General features: G+C 37.7%; 1 protein-coding gene across 5 annotated transcripts in view; it reads left to right on the forward strand.

The window, feature by feature from the left end:
* Window positions 1-18521, forward strand: part of SEMA5A (semaphorin 5A) — a 459076-nt gene that overhangs the window by 413069 nt on the left and 27486 nt on the right. For all 5 annotated transcript variants that reach the window (XM_046672376.1, XM_046672377.1, XM_046672375.1 and 2 more), the window contains one exon: window positions 15853-16078. In XM_046672376.1, the coding sequence (XP_046528332.1) occupies window positions 15853-16078 (226 nt within the window). The remainder of the gene's footprint in view (window positions 1-15852; window positions 16079-18521) is intronic.

The following is an 18521-nucleotide window of genomic DNA, read 5'->3' on the forward strand; positions in this document are numbered from 1 at the left end:
AAATAAGGAGTTTTATATTAATAAGATTAAGAGAATGTTATCGTCATTTCAATAAATACAGAACATTTGATAAAATTTAACACTCATTCATAATAGTTAAAAAATAGTTAACAAATAAAATAAATGTAAAAATTAAATTAAAAATTTTTAAAAACAGTTTTTAAAAAGTCAACAAAGAATGGATGGGAGTATCTTTAACCTTATGAAGGATACCTACTAAAATGTTATAGCAAACATGCAAACATTATCGTATGTAGTGGTGAAAGGTTAGACGCTTTTCCATTAAACTCAAGAAAAAAACAAGGTTTCTTGCCAGACCCGATAATGGTCAGTATTGCACTGGAGATCACAGTCAATTCAATTCAACAAAGCAAAGAGTTGTAAGGTCAAGGATGGAATTCATTTATCCCAAGGATTTCTTGCAGCTCTCTTACCTGTGTCTCAAAGGTCAGAGACTATTAGTTAATGGCTGGTCATTAGATTCAGGGTGACATTCATTTATTGCAGTGTTTGGCAAATGGCACCATGCTGAGCTCCTGCAGGTGGCATTGAGGGCTATACTCATCTGGATGGGCTCCTGGCCCCAGCCCCACTTGACCATAGCCACTTGATCTTCATGTGTTTGTATATTGTTTATCGATTGAAAGGTCATTAGTATTTTTAAAGATTTTGAATACCACTGTGGAAAAGTTATCAAAAAACCCGAGGTACCATGGCTTATTTTCTGATGCATGGACCCCATTAATGCCATGTTTGACTGAGGAAGTGCCAGGAGGTCTGATGCTGGCCAACTGCCTGCTGTTTAATAAATAGCAAGTGTGCAGTGCCAGGCCAGAAATAGTAAAACAAGAAATAGTTTACCACTGTCTTCACAAATCTCACAGTCTATTAGGAAGATCCCTGTGCAGACAGGTCATTGTGGTCCTGCATCCTTCATCTGTTACACTCCAGGGAGCAGTGGTAGCACAAAGAAAGGAGTACTAGTTTCAGGTAAATTTAGGAGAATCTCATATTACAGCAAGAGCAAAGGCATAGAAGCCTGAAGCCACAGCATATGTTTATGGGACTTCAAGACAGTTGTTGTGGCTAGGATACAGGCCACAGAGTAGGGCAAGAAAGGTGGTGAGACAATGCTGTTAATGTGACTTTCCTAGGATCTGGGAAGCTGAGCACTGTGGTTTTTATCCTGCGGGTAACATGGAGCCACAGAAATGCAGTTAACACTGATTAGCCCAGTGTTCTAATGGGCACCACGACCCACCATTCAAAATCTCTTGTGCTACAGCCTCCTCGCATACTATTTGGATTATAATTTTGTGGAATTACATATATTTTGTATATAACTATATACTATATATAATAAATATATATTTAGGCTTCTAGCTGCTGTGGTCATTCCTGCCTGCCTGTGTAAACTCCTGTTTGAACAAACCTCACCTCTCCCTCCACTGACTGTAATTTTCTGTCTGAATATGAATTAGGATATTTTGTGGTGTGATAAAGCAAAATAACCTCTATTACTGAGGAACATTCTAAAAGAAGAAAAGTAAATTTTTTTCTGTCACAGTATAAGAGAAAATTTTGATATCTGCAATCCTCTAACATATCACTTATTTTTTAATTCTATAGACATATTTGTACAAAAATTAAGCAGTTTATGGAAGGGCAGACCTCTTTACTCAGCCACTCTGTGGAATTTTGGGCCTAAATGAATAGAAATTGAAGCATAAAACAGTCAATACACTTGCTTAAATTTTGCAACATTTCCTAAGAGAGAAAAATGAATTATAAAGTCATCCACAGTACAGAATTCTAAATATTTCTATGGGTCTGAAACATGGCTTTGATTAAGAAACATCCCTGCCTTATTAAAGAAGTAACATTCTAGAACAAGAGATTTGTACCTGCATTTGTTAGTTTAGATACCTTTCATTTGTGAACTTCCATATAAGTGACCATCATAAGTTTTTGTATTTTCATGTATAAAAGTGTGTTTATATAGTGACAATAAGGGGAAAGGTTTGTATGGCTGAAAACTAAGGCATGGATGTATAACATGCATCAGGACAAATATCTGTGCCTGAAAATATGGATTTGGAAAAAGTTTATCCACTTCATTATTTAATCACCATTTTATATTTTAGGAATATACAGCAGAATGATTTTCTAGTCGTGGTTAAGTAGATGAAAATCCATAACATAGATCAGTCTTTAAACGTTGAGAGTTATTTTTTATAGGAAATGTCTAGAGAAATAAACTGTTTTATATCATTGCCATATATTAAATTTATTAAAGTCTAGAAATGTTTAACTTAACGTTTGATGTCAACATCTTGAATATTTTCATTCCACTGCAATCCTCATTTATGGGAAGGCAGCCACATCAATGCTGGTAACCAAGATCAAGGCCAGGTTTAGGAAGCAGGCAAATGACAGGAGTTTTGCTGTTCAGTCTTGTGGCAGACTCCGATGTCATGACAACTAACTGTTCTCTTTGATACTTGCTCTGATAAGCTTAACCATCTACTGTCCAGACTGTCGCCTAGGTGGAAGTAGAGAGATGACCATGAGAAGTGGGGGCATAGAACATAGCAGAGTTGTGGCCTAAAACTTAGATTACAGAAAAATAAAGACCAAGCAGATGAAAGAAATATGTTTAAGTTCTAATTACAACAATAAAAAATCTAATGCATTAATAGTATTGTCAGTAATGAGTAAATTTTTTTTGAGGAAGATTAGCCCTGAGCTAACTGCTGCCAATCTTCCTCTTTTTGCTGGGGAAGACTGGCCCTGAGCTGACATCCATGCCCATCTTCCTCTACTTTATATGTGGGATGCCTGCCACAGCATGGCGTGCCAAGTGGTGTCGTGTCCACACCTGGGATCCGAACCAGCAAACCCCGGGCCGCCGAAGCGGAATGTGCGAACTTAACTGCTGTACCACCGGGCCAGCCCCCAGTAATAAGTAAATTTAATTATAACCCTAAGACATCAATAAACCATTATATTAACTTCTGAGAGAGAAGGCTATAAATCTTAGAAATAAATCCATCAATAGCAGTCATAGACAAATTATTGTGTTATGATGTTGTCACTTCACTTAGAAAGAATAGTCACTTTTGTGATAGTTTGGGAAGGTTCATATGAAAGCCATTATATATTCATGTTACTGCATTGAGATGGTGATCCTACCGAGGAAGGACAAAGCCTTTATCCTCAGGTTGGAAAGACATCCCTTTTGCTGGGAGATTGGGGCACCTCTTGGCAATGTTGCTCCCAGATTTGAGAGGAAATCCAATAGAATAACGATGGAGAGCAGGGAGCCCCACCCAGGCCTTGGACCTTGGAATGGAACTGGCCCATCAGTTGTGACCACACGTCTTGGGCAGCCCACCCTCCTACCTCAGTCTTTTCATTAGCATTACTGCAGAGACCCTGTGATACATTTTTAACATCATAAAACTGGGAAACAAAGACTTTTAACTTTATCAAGCAAAAAGTAAGGATAAATACCCAGCTGTTTTGACTATTTATATTTTAACAAGTAGGTCTTTTATTTTCTGTGAAAAAGACTTTAAACTTTTCTTACGGTGGCTAAGATTACAATGGGGTTTTCATTTTGCTTTGTATAGCAGTGATGTTATTCTACTATTAAGGCATGGGTCATTTTGCCAGAATTGTTTGCTCAAGGCAACTAAACTGCTGGGTGGGTCCCACCTCTGGTGCTGTGTTTGAGGAGGACAGTGCATCTTGGAATGAAACTGATCAGTCCATCAGACTCAGAATCCCAGGCCGAGTGGCCCATGGGATTGGCCACAATGTTATTATCATGTCCTCATGTTATTTAAGATCAAGGCCCTCCTGCATTTTTAACTTGCATAACACAGGGTTGATGTAGGCTTATGGCATTTTCACATGTCTCCATTGAACTTCCCCTGTTTCTTTTCACTGTTAACATCTAAAATCTCCTGAGGATGGAGCTTAACCTCTTGCACATGGCATAGATGCTCCAACAGTGATTATTGAAATATGGATGAATGAATGAGCAGATGGATGGATGGATGGATAACATGATATTTCTATGTTCATAACTATGTTGCTAATTGAAAATGTCATTTGGACAATATTACTTTGACTTTGAATTTCAAAAATATAAATGTTTAAATTAATATCTTTAGGTCATTACCCATAAGTTCTGGCAGGAAATATTTATGAGGTAATAGGAATCTAATTAAACAATCTGAATTATAAAAAGTAAGTCATTTAAAGATTTTTATTTGAGGAACATAATTTCCCACAGTAAATTGGCCAAAAGAAGAGCAAAAAATGCAGTTCCTTGTAATTTAAATTATAGGCGGAAGATGTTGATAAAACATACATGTTTTTCATTTCCCAGATTCATTAAATGATGGGAGCCCAGCTTGGAGAGCCAAAAAATACACTCAAGAGTTCCAATTATTTCCATACTGATCAAATGAAGTGACAGAAGGACTTTGACCTTAGCAGGGAACTTTCCAAATACATCATTCATGATGTAGCGATTTTAGATTAAATAGATGTTCTTGCTACGTTCTTTTCAGGCATGAAATCTTAACCAACTATTTAAGGGATATGCACTGATAAAAAGTCAGGTTCATGTGAACTCAGATAAGAGCAAATGTAGAAGATAATAATTTTCCACTAAATGATCATATTACAGAGGGAATGAAATGATGCACATGGAAACTTGGATGCAAGTTAAATTTAAACTTATTTTACCAGTTAGATAAATCTATTCCCCTGTGTATAATCCTCCTGGGATTATAATGGGTTATTATGACCATCTGCATTTTCTTGGAGAGGGGATGATTTCTCGAGATTGCTAGTGACCAACTTTGGAGAACTCCTAATATTTTCATGTTCTATATCCCATCTTTGTTTCCAGGCATCTGTGCAGACCAAAGTTGGCTTATATACCAGCCTCCCTGATAATCACTGTAAAAGCATTATCTAGTTTAGCACTCCCAAATCATCACTCTGTGCTTCTTTATATGTCCATTTTACAGGTGAGAAAGCTGAGGTACTAGGTTACATAACTGAAGGGAGTAGACCACTTGGACAGACCAGCTGTGCTCTGCTGCTTATCACACAGGGCTACAAACTTGGAAGTGAGCACAGAATTTCATAGTAAGAACTGACTGGCCCATTTATGAATAAACTCAAAGGAGAAATTACTTGAGGAGCAAGTCTAATGAAGAGCCAGTCCATATGCATCATCCACTCACTGGAAAGCCGCCCACCTACGGCCTTGAGTGAGGGGGCTATTTTAGATGGCTTCCCCATTAGAATACGGAGTCAAGTGGGCTAAGGATTTTATGAATGTGAGACCCCTTCCTCAATCTTTCAAGTCCTGGTTAGGCTTGGCAGAAGAGGGTTAACTTCCATGCAACCTCGAAACTCTAGGGATCTACCCTCCTTCTCAGTTTTGAATCAGTGCAGTTGATTGTAGAATCAGTCACACAACAACGAAATTGCTCTCACCTTTTGAGAACTTATTTGATTCCAGGTAGCATCCTCCCTGACAGCATTTGCTAATGGGCAGTCGACTCAGTTACTCAGTTGTTCTTCCGCAAGAAGTTATGAGAAAAGGGCTCCAAGATCGGCTTCGATCCCTCCTGATTTGAGGAAACCTATTTAACTTTGTTGAACCCGAGGCTTCTTGGTATTTCCTGATAACAGATGCTTTTCCCTGTTGCACACCATTTTAAATTCTGTTTATGCCCTTAAAGCAAAAGACACTCACCCAGCACTCAAACATGGTAGACTAAAATCTGCAGCTCTAATGGAATTGGTGAAGTTGAAATTCAAATTGATGGTTAATGCATGTGTCTGTTGTCACTGCTCTGTAAAGCTGAATTAAAGAAAAGATTAATTCTGCCTGGTATCAGGCACCTTTAATAAGACATGAATTGCAACAACTAACCTCGATTTGGTAGATAACCTGCCAGACTTTCATCAGCACCTTAAATTTCCTATGTATTGTTCATAGCAAGTAGTGGCCATTTTTTAAAATTTTAACCAGAACTTTTTCATAAGAAAGAATTAGGGGAATATGGTAGCAGGAAGATAATGAGTTTTCTGTGAAAGAAAATTCCTTGCCACTGGGAGACCAGATTAAGAGGCAAAGGAGGCGGTAGATAAGGAAATTCAAGTTCATTTGAACATTTTTCCCTTAAAATGTGGAGGAATGGAAGTAAAGTGCGGACTCCCTTGCTCAAGGTCACCTGTCTCAATCGTCTGCTTCACGAGGAGACATTTTCCCCAATGATAGGTTTCCACTTCTAACTGAAAGCACTCTCTCCTCTCATTGCAAGGTATTTGCTAGAAAAAGCTGTCTAAATTCTTGATGTTCACTCTCAGAGACTAAGAATTTAAAGGCATTATGGTGAGAGAATAAAATAAATAGATGGATCTTCTCATTTGAGATGTAAGTTTATAGAGTGCCCACAAATCACAGCCTCTATAACAAAGATTTCCAGGGACAGCACTGATTTTCTCTCTTATTCTCTTGGGCTCTCTACAGTGTTATAAAAAGGAATGCCCAAGATAATGTGCCAGGAGGAAAGCTAGCACCATTTTATATATGTTCACACACATATATAATCTGATACACATACATATATATAACCTAATACACGCACACAGACACGTATCTTTTCTTAGTAAGAAAACAGAAATATTTCTTGCTTTTCTGCACTCAAAAGAATGCAGGCTGACTGCTGGTTGAAAGTGAATACACTCATTTGAGATCCCCTGGCTTGCACAGCTCAGTCCGCTCCCCCTTTGGAGCCAGCGATGGTGCCAGTCAACCAGGGCGAAGGAAGTTGCATCAACCCAGGCTTTGCCCTCAAGAAGCTCACAGGCCTGGGAGACCTATGCAAATTAGTGGCTTAGTAAATGTTTAAGAAAGTATCTTAGAGAGAACTGTGGTTACTGAGAGGAAACCTGTTGAAATGGAAGCAATTACTATGTAGAATAGTGGAATTTTCGACTCAAAATATGCATTCTTTGTTGCAATATTGCTTTCACATTTTGAAAAACATTTCTATTTCATTGAGGCTCTATGACAAGTAATAGTAATGGGAAGAAATTAGGAATGTTCTTAAAGATCTCTAAATCATCAGGTTCTCTTCAGGGTAGCTGGCATAGACTGTCATGCAACATTTTGAATATCAAGTCTTTTCACCTTCTGTGAACTAGGTTCAGTTGCATGCACTGAATTTTTATTTTGGGCCAGTGGACTGGATCAAAAGCAGGATGGTGGATTCCAAAATGTTCTGTGTTCTGAGATAATCTTTCCTAGCTCCTCATTTGGCATTTGTTGGGGTGTGTTCTGCTGTAGTCTGAATGTTTGCGTCTTCCTCCCTAAATTTCATTGTATGATAGAAAATAGCATTTTTCGGGCATATATGATGACGTGTAAAATCAAACTTGATGATGCACATTTTGTATTTATGAAGCATTTATCTACAAATACTTAGTAGTGATATTCAGTTGTAAATATTCAAACATGAATGCCGTGGAAAAAACCCTATAATTTTAACATGTGCAGGTATGTATAAACACAACTGTTTTGAGTATCATTTCTAAATAAGCAAGTGACCACCATTTATTAGAAAGAGGCTTATTTTTCTGTGGCCATATAATTTTTAATAACTTTTTTGAGCTGTGATTGTCATATAATAAACTGCACATGGTTAAGAATAAAATTTGATAAGTTTTGACAAATGTGTATATCCATGAAACCATCAGCACAATCAAGAGAATGAACATGTCCATCAACCCAAAAGTTTCCTTTTTCCCTTTTGTAACCCCCCCCCATGTACCTCCCTGTCCTCCCCAATCCGGGTAACCACTGATCTACTATCTGCCTCTACGCTGGTTTTTATTTTCATCGTTTTATATGAATGGAATTATACAGTGTCACTTCTTTTTTGCTGGCTTCTTTCACTCAGCATAATTATTTTCAAATTCTTCTATGTTGTTGTATAAATCAACAGTTCATTTCTTTTTACTGCTGAGTAGTATTGTATTATTTGGATATAAGATTCTTTGTTTAGATTGGCACCTGCTGATGGATATATGGGTTGTTCCCGGTTTGGGGCTATTACACATGAACCTGTTATGTACGTTCATGTACAAGTATTTGTATGACATATACTTTCTTTTCTCGGGTAAATATCTAGGAAGAAATGGCTAGGTCATGTGGTAAGTGTGTGTTGTGTGTTAACTTTTTAGGAAATAGTTTTCAAAGGGATTGTGCCATTTTATATTCCTACCAGCAAGATATGAGAGTTCCTGTTGTTCTGCAAACTCACCAGCATTTGGTGTTGTCAGGTTTTTGACTTCTCAAAACAAATTTTGTTTTATTTTAGCCATTCTAATAGGTGTGTGGTGGTTCACTTGTGGTTTTAATTTACTTTTTCTGACAAATGATGTTGAGCATCTTTACATATGCTTTTTTGCAATCTGCATATCTTTTTTGATGAAATGTCTGCTCCTAACACTTGGCAATTTTTATATATTTTTTAAAATATATGATGGATATGAGTCTTTTATCAGACATCTCATTTGTAAATTTTCTCTCCCCGTGTGTGGTTTGTGTTTCATTCTCTTAACAGTGTCTCTCAAAGAGCAGAAGATCCTGATTTTGATTAATTTAACTTATTTTTTTTTCTTTTATGAACAATGCTTTTGACATTCTATCTAGGAAATCTTTGCTTAATCTAAGATAAGATTTTTTTCCTATGTTTTCTTCTAGAAGTTTTATGGTCCTAGATATTTACCTGTGATCCATTTGAGTTTATTATCATTGATGGAGCAAGTTATTGATCAAAGTTCTTAATTTCGTATATGGATATCCAATTGTTGCAGCACCATTTGCTGTAAAGACTGCACTGTCTCCACTGGTTTGCCTTTGCACCTTTATCAAAACTCGATACGCCATATGCCTGCGGGTCTACTTCTGGACTCTCCAGTTTGTTCCTTTGCTGGATCTTTCCATCTTGATGTTAATGCCACAGCATTTTGATTATCATTGCTTTATAATGAATCTTGAAGTCAGGTTGAATAAGTGCTCCCACTTTGTTCTTCCTTTCCAAAGTGCTTTTGCTCTGCTAGATACTTTGTATTTCCATATGAATTTTAGAAAGAACTTATAAATTTTTATTTTAAAAAAGCCTTCTGGAATTGCGATCAAGATTGCATTGATTCTGTAGATCATTTAGGGGATTCAGTTTCCTTTTGGTGTACAACGTATGCACATATTTTGTGATATTTATTCCTAAGTGTTTCATATTTTTGACGTTATTATAAATGGGATTATTTTAATTTCTGATTGCAGATTGCTAGTATGTAGGAATAAAATTAATATTTTATATTGATTTTGTATTCTGCAGCCTTGATAAATTAACATTACTTCTGTACATTTTTGCAGATTCTACAGCAGTTTCTACGTATACAATCATATTGTGAATAAAGAGATAATTACTTCTTCCTTTCCAATATAGATGACTTTTAACTCTTTTTCTTTTCTAATTCTACTGGCTGGAAGCTTCAGTATAATATTGAATAGAAGTGGGAGGGGCACATATTCTTTTCTTGTTTCTGATCTTAAGAGAAAAGCATGCAGGCTCTCACCATTGAGTAAGCTGCTGCTTGTATGTTTTTAATACATGTCCATTGTCAGATTTAGGAAATTTATTTTCATTCCTAGTTGATTGAGAGTTTCTATAAGGAACAAATTTCAGATTTTATCAAATGATACTTCTGCATCTATTGAGATGATCATATAGGTTTACTCTCTAGACTGTTAATATGGTGAATTACATTGATGCAATTTCAAATGTTAGTGCAACCTTGCATCCCGGACATAATCCATACTTAATCGTGAGATATTAATCTTTTTAGATAGTTTGGAGTTTTATTTATTAAAATCTTAAGAATTTTTTTATCTAGATTCATGGGGAATATTCACAGGTAGTTTTCTTGCTTTCTAATGCCTGTGTCTGATTTTGATATCAGATTGAAGTTGGCCCCGTAGAATGTTGTGTATAGCTGATTTTATTTCTTCCTTATATCTTCCATGTCTCTACCTAATATGTTCAGTCTTTCTTCTAGCTCCTTGAACATATGAATACAGTTCTAATAACTGCTTTAATGATCTTGACTACAAGTTCTGTCATCTGTGTTATTTCTGTGCCAATTTCAGTTGACTGATTTTTTTCGTCATAATAGGTTGTGTTTTTTAGCAGCTCCTTTGCATATCTGGTAATTTTAGGTTAGATGTAAAATGTAGATTGTGACTTTTTCCTTATTGTGCCCTGGACACTTCTGTATTCCTAAAAACACGCTAGAGCGCTCCTCTGGCACATGATCAAGTTGTGTGAAACCTGTTTGATCATTTTGGTTTTTGTTTTTAGGTTTTGTTAGCTGAGATCAGAGCAGAGTTTACTCTGGGGTGATTTTTTCCCACTGTGCAGGCAAGACCTTTCTTGGTACTTTGAGTGATGGCTGGTGAGTTATTAGGTTTTTCACTCCGGCTCTTTGGAGCAAGCACTGTTCCCAGCCCTATGTGACTGACACGCACACTGTTCTCCTCGATCTTTCCAGATGGGTCTGTCCCCACTCATGTGTAGTTTCTTCACATGTGTTCACCGATTTGTACTCAACTGAATACTTGGAGGGGAACCTCAGCATGACTTACAGTTTTCTCTTTGTGTAGCCCTCTCCTTCTGAGAACTCCAGCCCCTTTGTCTTCTTCCAATTCCCAGCTCTGTCTCCTCAATCACTAGTCTGCGCCTGGGTTTCTCCTTCCTCCTCCACCGCCTGGGAACCTTATCCAGGTTGTAAGCTGCGGCAGTTGTGGGGCTCATGTTTCCTGTCACTTGGCAATCACTGTCCTTCATTGCCTGCTGTCCAGTATCTTAAGAACTTATATGTTTTAGTTATTTTGGGTGAAAAAGTTAATCCCTTTCTGTTACTCCATCTTGGTAGAAAGCAGAAGTCATTCTGTGGCCATATGACTTTCAATCCACTCTCTCTCTTTACTTTTCTTCTTTACCGGGACCACTAAAGTAACTTGCAGGACTTCCTGTCAGTCTCTGCTCAGTTGGCCACGGGCTCCTGTGGTCATGGATCTACATCTGTGCACATGCCCTTTGCAGGCACCATCCCCTTCCTTTGTTGTTTCTCTTATAAAGAGTGTCTCAGTCTTCAGTGACTAACTCAGCTTATTTACTGAAAGAGAACTTGATAAATGCTTATGAAAATCATGAGTAGTCCATATGAGAATAAATTTAGTTCACATATTCAGCTAGTGATGAAAAGACTTCAAGGGTAATTTTCTTACTTTGTGCTGAAAACATGGTATCAAAATTTTGCTCAGATTGTCACCATCTCTCTATTTTACTTCCAACCAAGGGAATATAAGACATTTTAGTTTTTTTAAAGAAAAAGTAAACAGCAAAACAGGGGCCCCACTTAACCATTTAAATTTCTTCCCCAAATTTATACAAATTCCACTTGAATGGGCTTGTTTGTGAGTTGATCAATATGATTTACTATTCACCAAAAAAAATAGTGTCACTGTCCTTAAGATTGGTAATATAAAATAAATATGACAAAATTCTTGCTCTTGACAAACTCTCAGTCTCAGTGGAGGCAGAATTATAAATAAACAATTAAACTTCAGGGAAATGCATGCTTTGATTCTGTGAAATAGGCCTGAGGCAACGGCCTAAATTAGAAAAGAGGCAGTTAAGATGGGGAGGAGAGAATGAAAGCAAGAGGCCACGTCTGTAGGACCTAGCCTGGAAGTGAGGGAGGACTGGCAGGCTGGCTCCCAGGTCTCCAACGGATGGTTTTATCACTGTTGACGGGGACAGAAACTACACGGGAAACGCATTTGGAGAATCATATAAAGCTGTTTTGGTAACCATTCCATTTTTTTTCTTTGTTGTTCTTGACCATTTATTTGTTTATTTATTTGGTCCTTGCGTCAGCTATTTTATTTTTATTTTTTCCAGCTTTATTGAGATATAATTGACACGTAGCATTGTCTTTAAGTTTAAGGCTTACACCGAGTTGATTGATACACTTATAAATTGCAAAATGATTACCACCATAGGATTAACTGCCGCTTGCATTCTGACACATAATTCCTATTTCTTTTCTGTGGTGAGAACATTTAAGATCCACTCTCTTAGCAACATTCAAGTATGTGACCCAGTATTATTAGCTGTAATCCCCGTGCTGTACGTCAGATCCCCAAACTTGTTAATCTGATAACTGACAGCTGCACACTCTGACCAATATCTCCTTATTTCCCCCACCCGTCGACCCCTGGTAACCAACATTCTACCTTTGCTTCTCTGAGTTTGTCTTTTTTAGATTCTACGTATAACTGAGATCATACAGAATTTGTCATTCTCTGTCTGACTTATTTCACTTAGTAAAATGCCCTTAAGGTCCATCCAAGTTGTCACAAGTGGCAGGATTTTCTTCTTTCTCATGGCTGAATAATATCACATGGATTATTCTCTCTTTCTCTCTCTACATAGATGTATATATATTTAGATTGATAGATGTAGAGATATATATGTATATGTATAGTTATGTATACATAGATGTATATAGATAGACACATACGTAGACACATATATGTACGTATGTAGATACACGTCTACACATGTGGATGTACATATATGAACATATGTATATGCGTATATGTGTATATATAAACATATATATGTACAGAGATAGATATTTCATATCTTCTCTCTATATATTTTCTCCTATATATCTATATCTATATATCACAACTTCTTTCTATATATATATCACATCTTCTTTATCTATTCTGTCCTCGACAGACACTTAGGTTGTTTCTGTATCTTGGCTATTGTGAGTAACGCTGCACTGAACGTGGGAGTGCATTTATCTCTATGAGATCTTGATTTCAATTCCCTTGGATATATAGCCAGAAGAGGGATTGATTTTAGTAACCAATTTTTTCCTCATATTTTCAGCCAGAATATTAAAATCCTATGTGGCAAATAATAGTAATCAGCTCCCGAAAATCTCTTTCAAAATAATTTCTTTCTTTAGGATTAAATGTAATGCTGTTCAAGTTTGGGTGGTTATAACAACAGGTAATGAGTAAGTTGTAGCACAGATTCAGTTGAGCCATGTAACTACTCACCACTGAATTGAATCACTTCATAATTTTGGTCATCAATATAAAACAGATCAGTCATCGAATTTCTCAGCATCTCGGTATTTTAAACGAGTGCATATAATCAAACCTCAAAAGGCATCTGAAAGGAGAAAGTCCTGAGTTTCATGTTAAACTTTGTGGTATGAGGAGATAACGAATGAAAGAACAGACTTCGTTATTGGAGGTTTAGGTCTAATGAGCCTGACTTGATTCTCATCTTTGAGCTGTGCCCACCTCTGGGATGCATGACCCCCTGCCCTCTTGGGCATGTCACCAGCACACAGAGGCCAACCGAGAGACTTGAGCCAGCTTTAAAATATATTTTCCACTCATATATTTCAAATACAAAACTTCATCTCCATAGAAATGATGAAATTTCTAGTGTGAGGAAACTAAGAATTATTGGGAATATCCTCTATATTTGTTTAGTAAGATGAGGGATCTTACTATTTTATAGGTTATGTCAAACTTGTTAATGCTTAAAGACCTGCGCTTTTTAAGCAGGGGCCCATAAATGGCATATGCTTTGAGTCTATTTCAGCGAGGAGCCCCTGGACACTTGCCCAGCTGGGCTGGCACAGGGTGATGAAGGGGAGGACAGTGGCACATGGCATTTTCAATCTGAGAATGACAGTGCTGCCACGCAGTAGGCCTGGAAGATCCCCAACAAGGTTCATTGGATTCCTATCATTTGTTCTCCATTTCAAGTGAAAAAGAGGGAGCATACCGTGTTCTGTCTAGTTTTTCACACAGTTGGGTTTATAGTGTTCATTGGGGCTATTTGTTCGTTTAGGAGTCAGCATCCAGAAGGTGCTGTAATAAGAAATGCTATAAGCAAAGAAAAATGAAGTCATCTGTCTTCTAGCATGTGTTGGTGTGAGGATGAGGAGCACCAGTGTGTCTCGGGGAAGGAATGGTGACAGGGTATTAAATCTGAGAAGCAGGGATGACCACAGTACATATTTTCTGTTCAAAGCCTAAGATGTCACAAACATGAAGGACTCCTGAGTATTGTCCCTTGTGAAAAATAAAAGAAGATAGTTACTAGTAAAGAAAACTAGTTTGAATCATTAGAATAGTGACCAAGTAAAGATTTTAATAGGCTTCCAGGTAAAGCCGGTGCTGTCGACACATGTGGCTACTTTATCTCCTGCTGAAAACTCATTGATACAATATTAAAGGGACTTTTTTTTCAAAGCATAAACCAACAAAGAGAGTTCTTACTGTGTCTGAATACCTGATGGAGGGTGAATTAAGAACAAGCTCATGGAAACTAGATGATTACCACTAAAAAACAGGAGAACTCTTGCCTTGGACAGAAGGGAGCTGGACACGAAGCAGAAGTCAGTCAGTCCGCCACATCACTCTTGTGTGGCTATAGTTCACCTAGTGATAGATGCAAACACTGGATTTTGGTCTAACCAAAAATGCAGGGTAACCATATTAGGATGATGGGATCTGGAAAGGCTGCATCAATGCTGGAGACACAGGGAGCGGGGTAGGGAGTAAAGAGCTAAATCCTTTTTCCCATGGTGCACAGTTAATGGACAATGACTCATCCTGGAGAATTCTAGTTTATCTCTATGGGGTAAATATCCAAATATTCAACTGAAAGAGATGGGGGAAGGATAGAACAGTTCTCTTTTTCATAATAAATCTTAGAGAGCTATTTAATTTTTACTTTATATGTATATTTAATCTTGATAAAAATCATTTTAAAAGTATGACCGTAATTGAGTATGCTATGGGTTTTCCCTCTAATGAAATATCCTTTGTTGTCAAATGGAAGAATCATGATGTAGTGCTGTGTCCGAGGTCAAAGCCGCTACCCCTTATATTTGGCTCTGTTTCTGGAGCCATAGTGTTTAAAATACTTGCCAAGAAATTTTTAAGTGGTTCAAGTGGATCTTCATAATTGTGGTCCTAAATCCCACCCTCCCAGCACACACCATGCCCCCATTTGTCAGGCCTTCAGATCTACTCTCTGCTCAGCTCTCAAGACCCTCCCACCTGTGCTTGCATATACCTGTAGTGAGGGAGAGGAGGAGAAAATGAGAAATGCCATCAAGGTATTCACCAGGGAAATCTTGTGAAAACTTATTGACTAAAGGTTAGCATATATTATGTTTTCAATTGGATACTTACCACTCTAACCCTTTGAATCTATGATCCCAGAGTTTAAAATATTCGTTAAAATCAAAATGAATATTATGTGGTTCAAAAGCAAATTCTGGTTTCATTTTAACTTTAATCTTTTAAAGAAAACAATGAAGCTTAACATCAGAATAATCAGCATTTTTGGTTACTTATTAAATGGAAGGAACATGATTTTTATGGGATTACCATTTTTATTCACATACAATTACATTTATTGTCTCATGCTCATTGTTGATGCAGGAGAAACCGCAGAGTTGACTTGAATGCTGAACATTCCCTTACATGCCTAATTTAACATAAATGGAGTTGTAACTTTGGAGAGTAGCTGGTAGGTGTGAGGATCTGAAGTTTGAGAGAGCCTTGTCTTTCACTCAAGGAAGGAAGCCACTGGCTCTGTTCATTCCAAATGATAAGCACGTGCCACCCCTTTTCTCTTCCAGGAGTACCAGCCTTGTAATACCAACCCATGCCCTGAACTGAAGAAGACTACCCCCTGGACCCCCTGGACACCTGTCAACATCTCTGACAATGGTGGCCACTATGAGCAGCGATTTCGATACACGTGCAAAGCCCGCCTGCCTGATCCGAATTTGCTGGAAGTGGGAAGACAGAGAATAGAAATGCGGTATTGTTCTAGTGATGGAACCAGCGGCTGTTCCACAGATGGTGAGTAGCGACTGCATGGAGACTGACCCACTTCCATGGACAAGCCTTGATCTTATCTCTGAGTGAATAGAAAGATTTTTTTTCTTTTTGATTATTTATGGCTTAGCAATCTTTATAACAATGATCCCTCTAGAGCAGAGCTGGTTTTGTAGCACATTAATGGGAAAGTCTCTTACTGTAAAAATTTAGTCGTAGATTGAGGTGGTCCTAGGAATTCAACCCTCAAAATAACACTATATTTATAATAGGTCCAGAATAGTTTGTGGGAGATTTATTCCGTGTCAGAAAATATATTGAGGAAGGCTCAGTAATCTTCTGTAGTTCTTCCGGCACTGAAACATAAGCTGCAAGGAAGCTTTCGCTTTTTTCTCCTAAAAGTGGACAAAGACAACAGAAGTGCATCTCTATGTTTATACCTATAGAAGAGTCTTTCTATTAAAAAGCACAACAGGTGAGAATCCTTTCAGAGGCTTTGAAATTGCTTTGCCCTTGTAATTATATAAATCCGCTCAGTGCCATATTAGCAGTGTGGGGAAAGCTCTAGGGCAGACCAGAAGGTCCACCCTCTACCTGGCCCTGCCACTGAATGGTCCTCTCACCTCGGGCAACTCATTTGCTCTCCCTGGAGCTCAGGTGTCTCGGTTGCAGGAAACAGATGAGGCTGGCTGTCCCAAAGAGATTCATTTCTGCTTCCTTCTTTATCTCTCCCATCATTCTCATCTAATTTAACAAAAGCTGTCCAATTCTAAAAAGAAAATGGTTCTCGGAGCACAATTTGATGAGAACAGTGATAGCCACATCTTGCACTAGACCACCTTGAACATGTCTCAGCACTTTTGTGTTTATGATTCTACCTTATTCTTCCATGATGAATGTGATATAGAAAGCACAGTAGCCATCAATGTCATTTTTAGAGAAAGAGCCTTAGACCCAGAGCGGTTGGCCTAGGAACCAGAGCTGGTGAGTCGCCATGTTGGGCTGAGGTGGTTGGGATGAATTCAAGGAGGTCGATAAATCTCCTGCAGTGCTGGAGGGAAGCCTTACACAGAGTGGCTCTGAGTCGGGACCATCAGCTGCACACATGTCACAGATCTCCATGCCACCCCCTGGGAGTTGCTGAACAGCTGAGGCAGCTTAGAGCTACCAGCCTGGATGCATGGAGGCCCGACAGTTGCCATCAAGAGCCACTCCTTATCATATCGTTCTCACTGACGTTAACTGTCTCCTGACCTCAAACCATTCTGCTCATCGTAGCTCAGTAACTATTTAAGCTTGTTTATTATTTCTTGGATTAAAGAAAAAGTCTGCTTTAGTGAAGGATTTTGTGTGATTAAGTCTATAATTTAAATAAAACAAGTAAAAACCCATCTAGAAAATCAAGCAAAATTATATTCACTCATTAATTCTGTAAAATCCTGCTTTAGTGAGGAGCAAAGATAAGTGATGGAAAACCAAGAGATAGAAAACTGAAGGCCCATTTTAAAGATCTACATTCCACAAAGGATGATCATGTGATTTCAAGTCAGAGTTGTGAGATAAAATACAAAATGCCCAGTTAAATATGAATTTCAGATATTTTTCAGAATTTTCTTACTATAGTTATATCCCATGAATCTTTTTAGAATAAGTATGTCCCTTGCAATATTCAGAGGATATTTATACTAAAATACTGTTTGTTGTTTATCTGAAATTCAGATTTAACTGGGCTTCCTGTGTTTTATTTGCTAAATCTGGCAACCCTGTCTCAAGTTTCAGTTGCCTGTTCCCTTATTTCAGAGCAGGCTGTGAACTGTCTTATTTCTTGTGACGTCAAAGTAAAAAAGAGAAAATGAATGACAGTATTTCCCTATACGTTAACTTTATTCTCTTTTCTGAACATATCTTTTTTAATCTTTCCATTCTCAGATACATACAAAACCAAAGCTAATATTTGTTTTAAATATTAGTAATATAAACTAAGGAAAAATTTATAAAAGATCCTGTATTTCCTCCAAAAGTATATCATGGACATGACTTAAAAAGTACTTCATCCTCCTTGTGTCTTAATGGCTTCAAGTTCTAATGACCATCCACGCATTTTGGCATTGATATCTTGAAGATACAAAATTGGACTTGGCGTCTGACCACACAAAATGGGGCTTAACTGTGCACGGCTGTTCTTTATTGATTAACCACAAAGTGCTGGTTCATCACAGGCAGATATTTCTAATCCATTTTCTCTAAAGAGCATCCTGCCTCGGTTTCTGAACCAGAGTTTTAAAGTAAACAGCCCAGGAGTTGAACAATGAATGGATAGAACTGTTGGCATATTTGCCTTCTCACGCTTCCCCAGGACCTCATTGCATCCTTTGAGAGCTTTTTGTTAAAATCTGTGTCCCATAGCCTACATGTGAGAAAATTACTGAATATTTTTTAACGTTGTAAGTAAGTAGGCATCTTCATC

This window comes from Equus quagga, chromosome 9 (assembly GCF_021613505.1).
Source record: "Equus quagga isolate Etosha38 chromosome 9, UCLA_HA_Equagga_1.0, whole genome shotgun sequence".
Taxonomy (NCBI): Eukaryota; Metazoa; Chordata; class Mammalia; order Perissodactyla; family Equidae; genus Equus; species Equus quagga.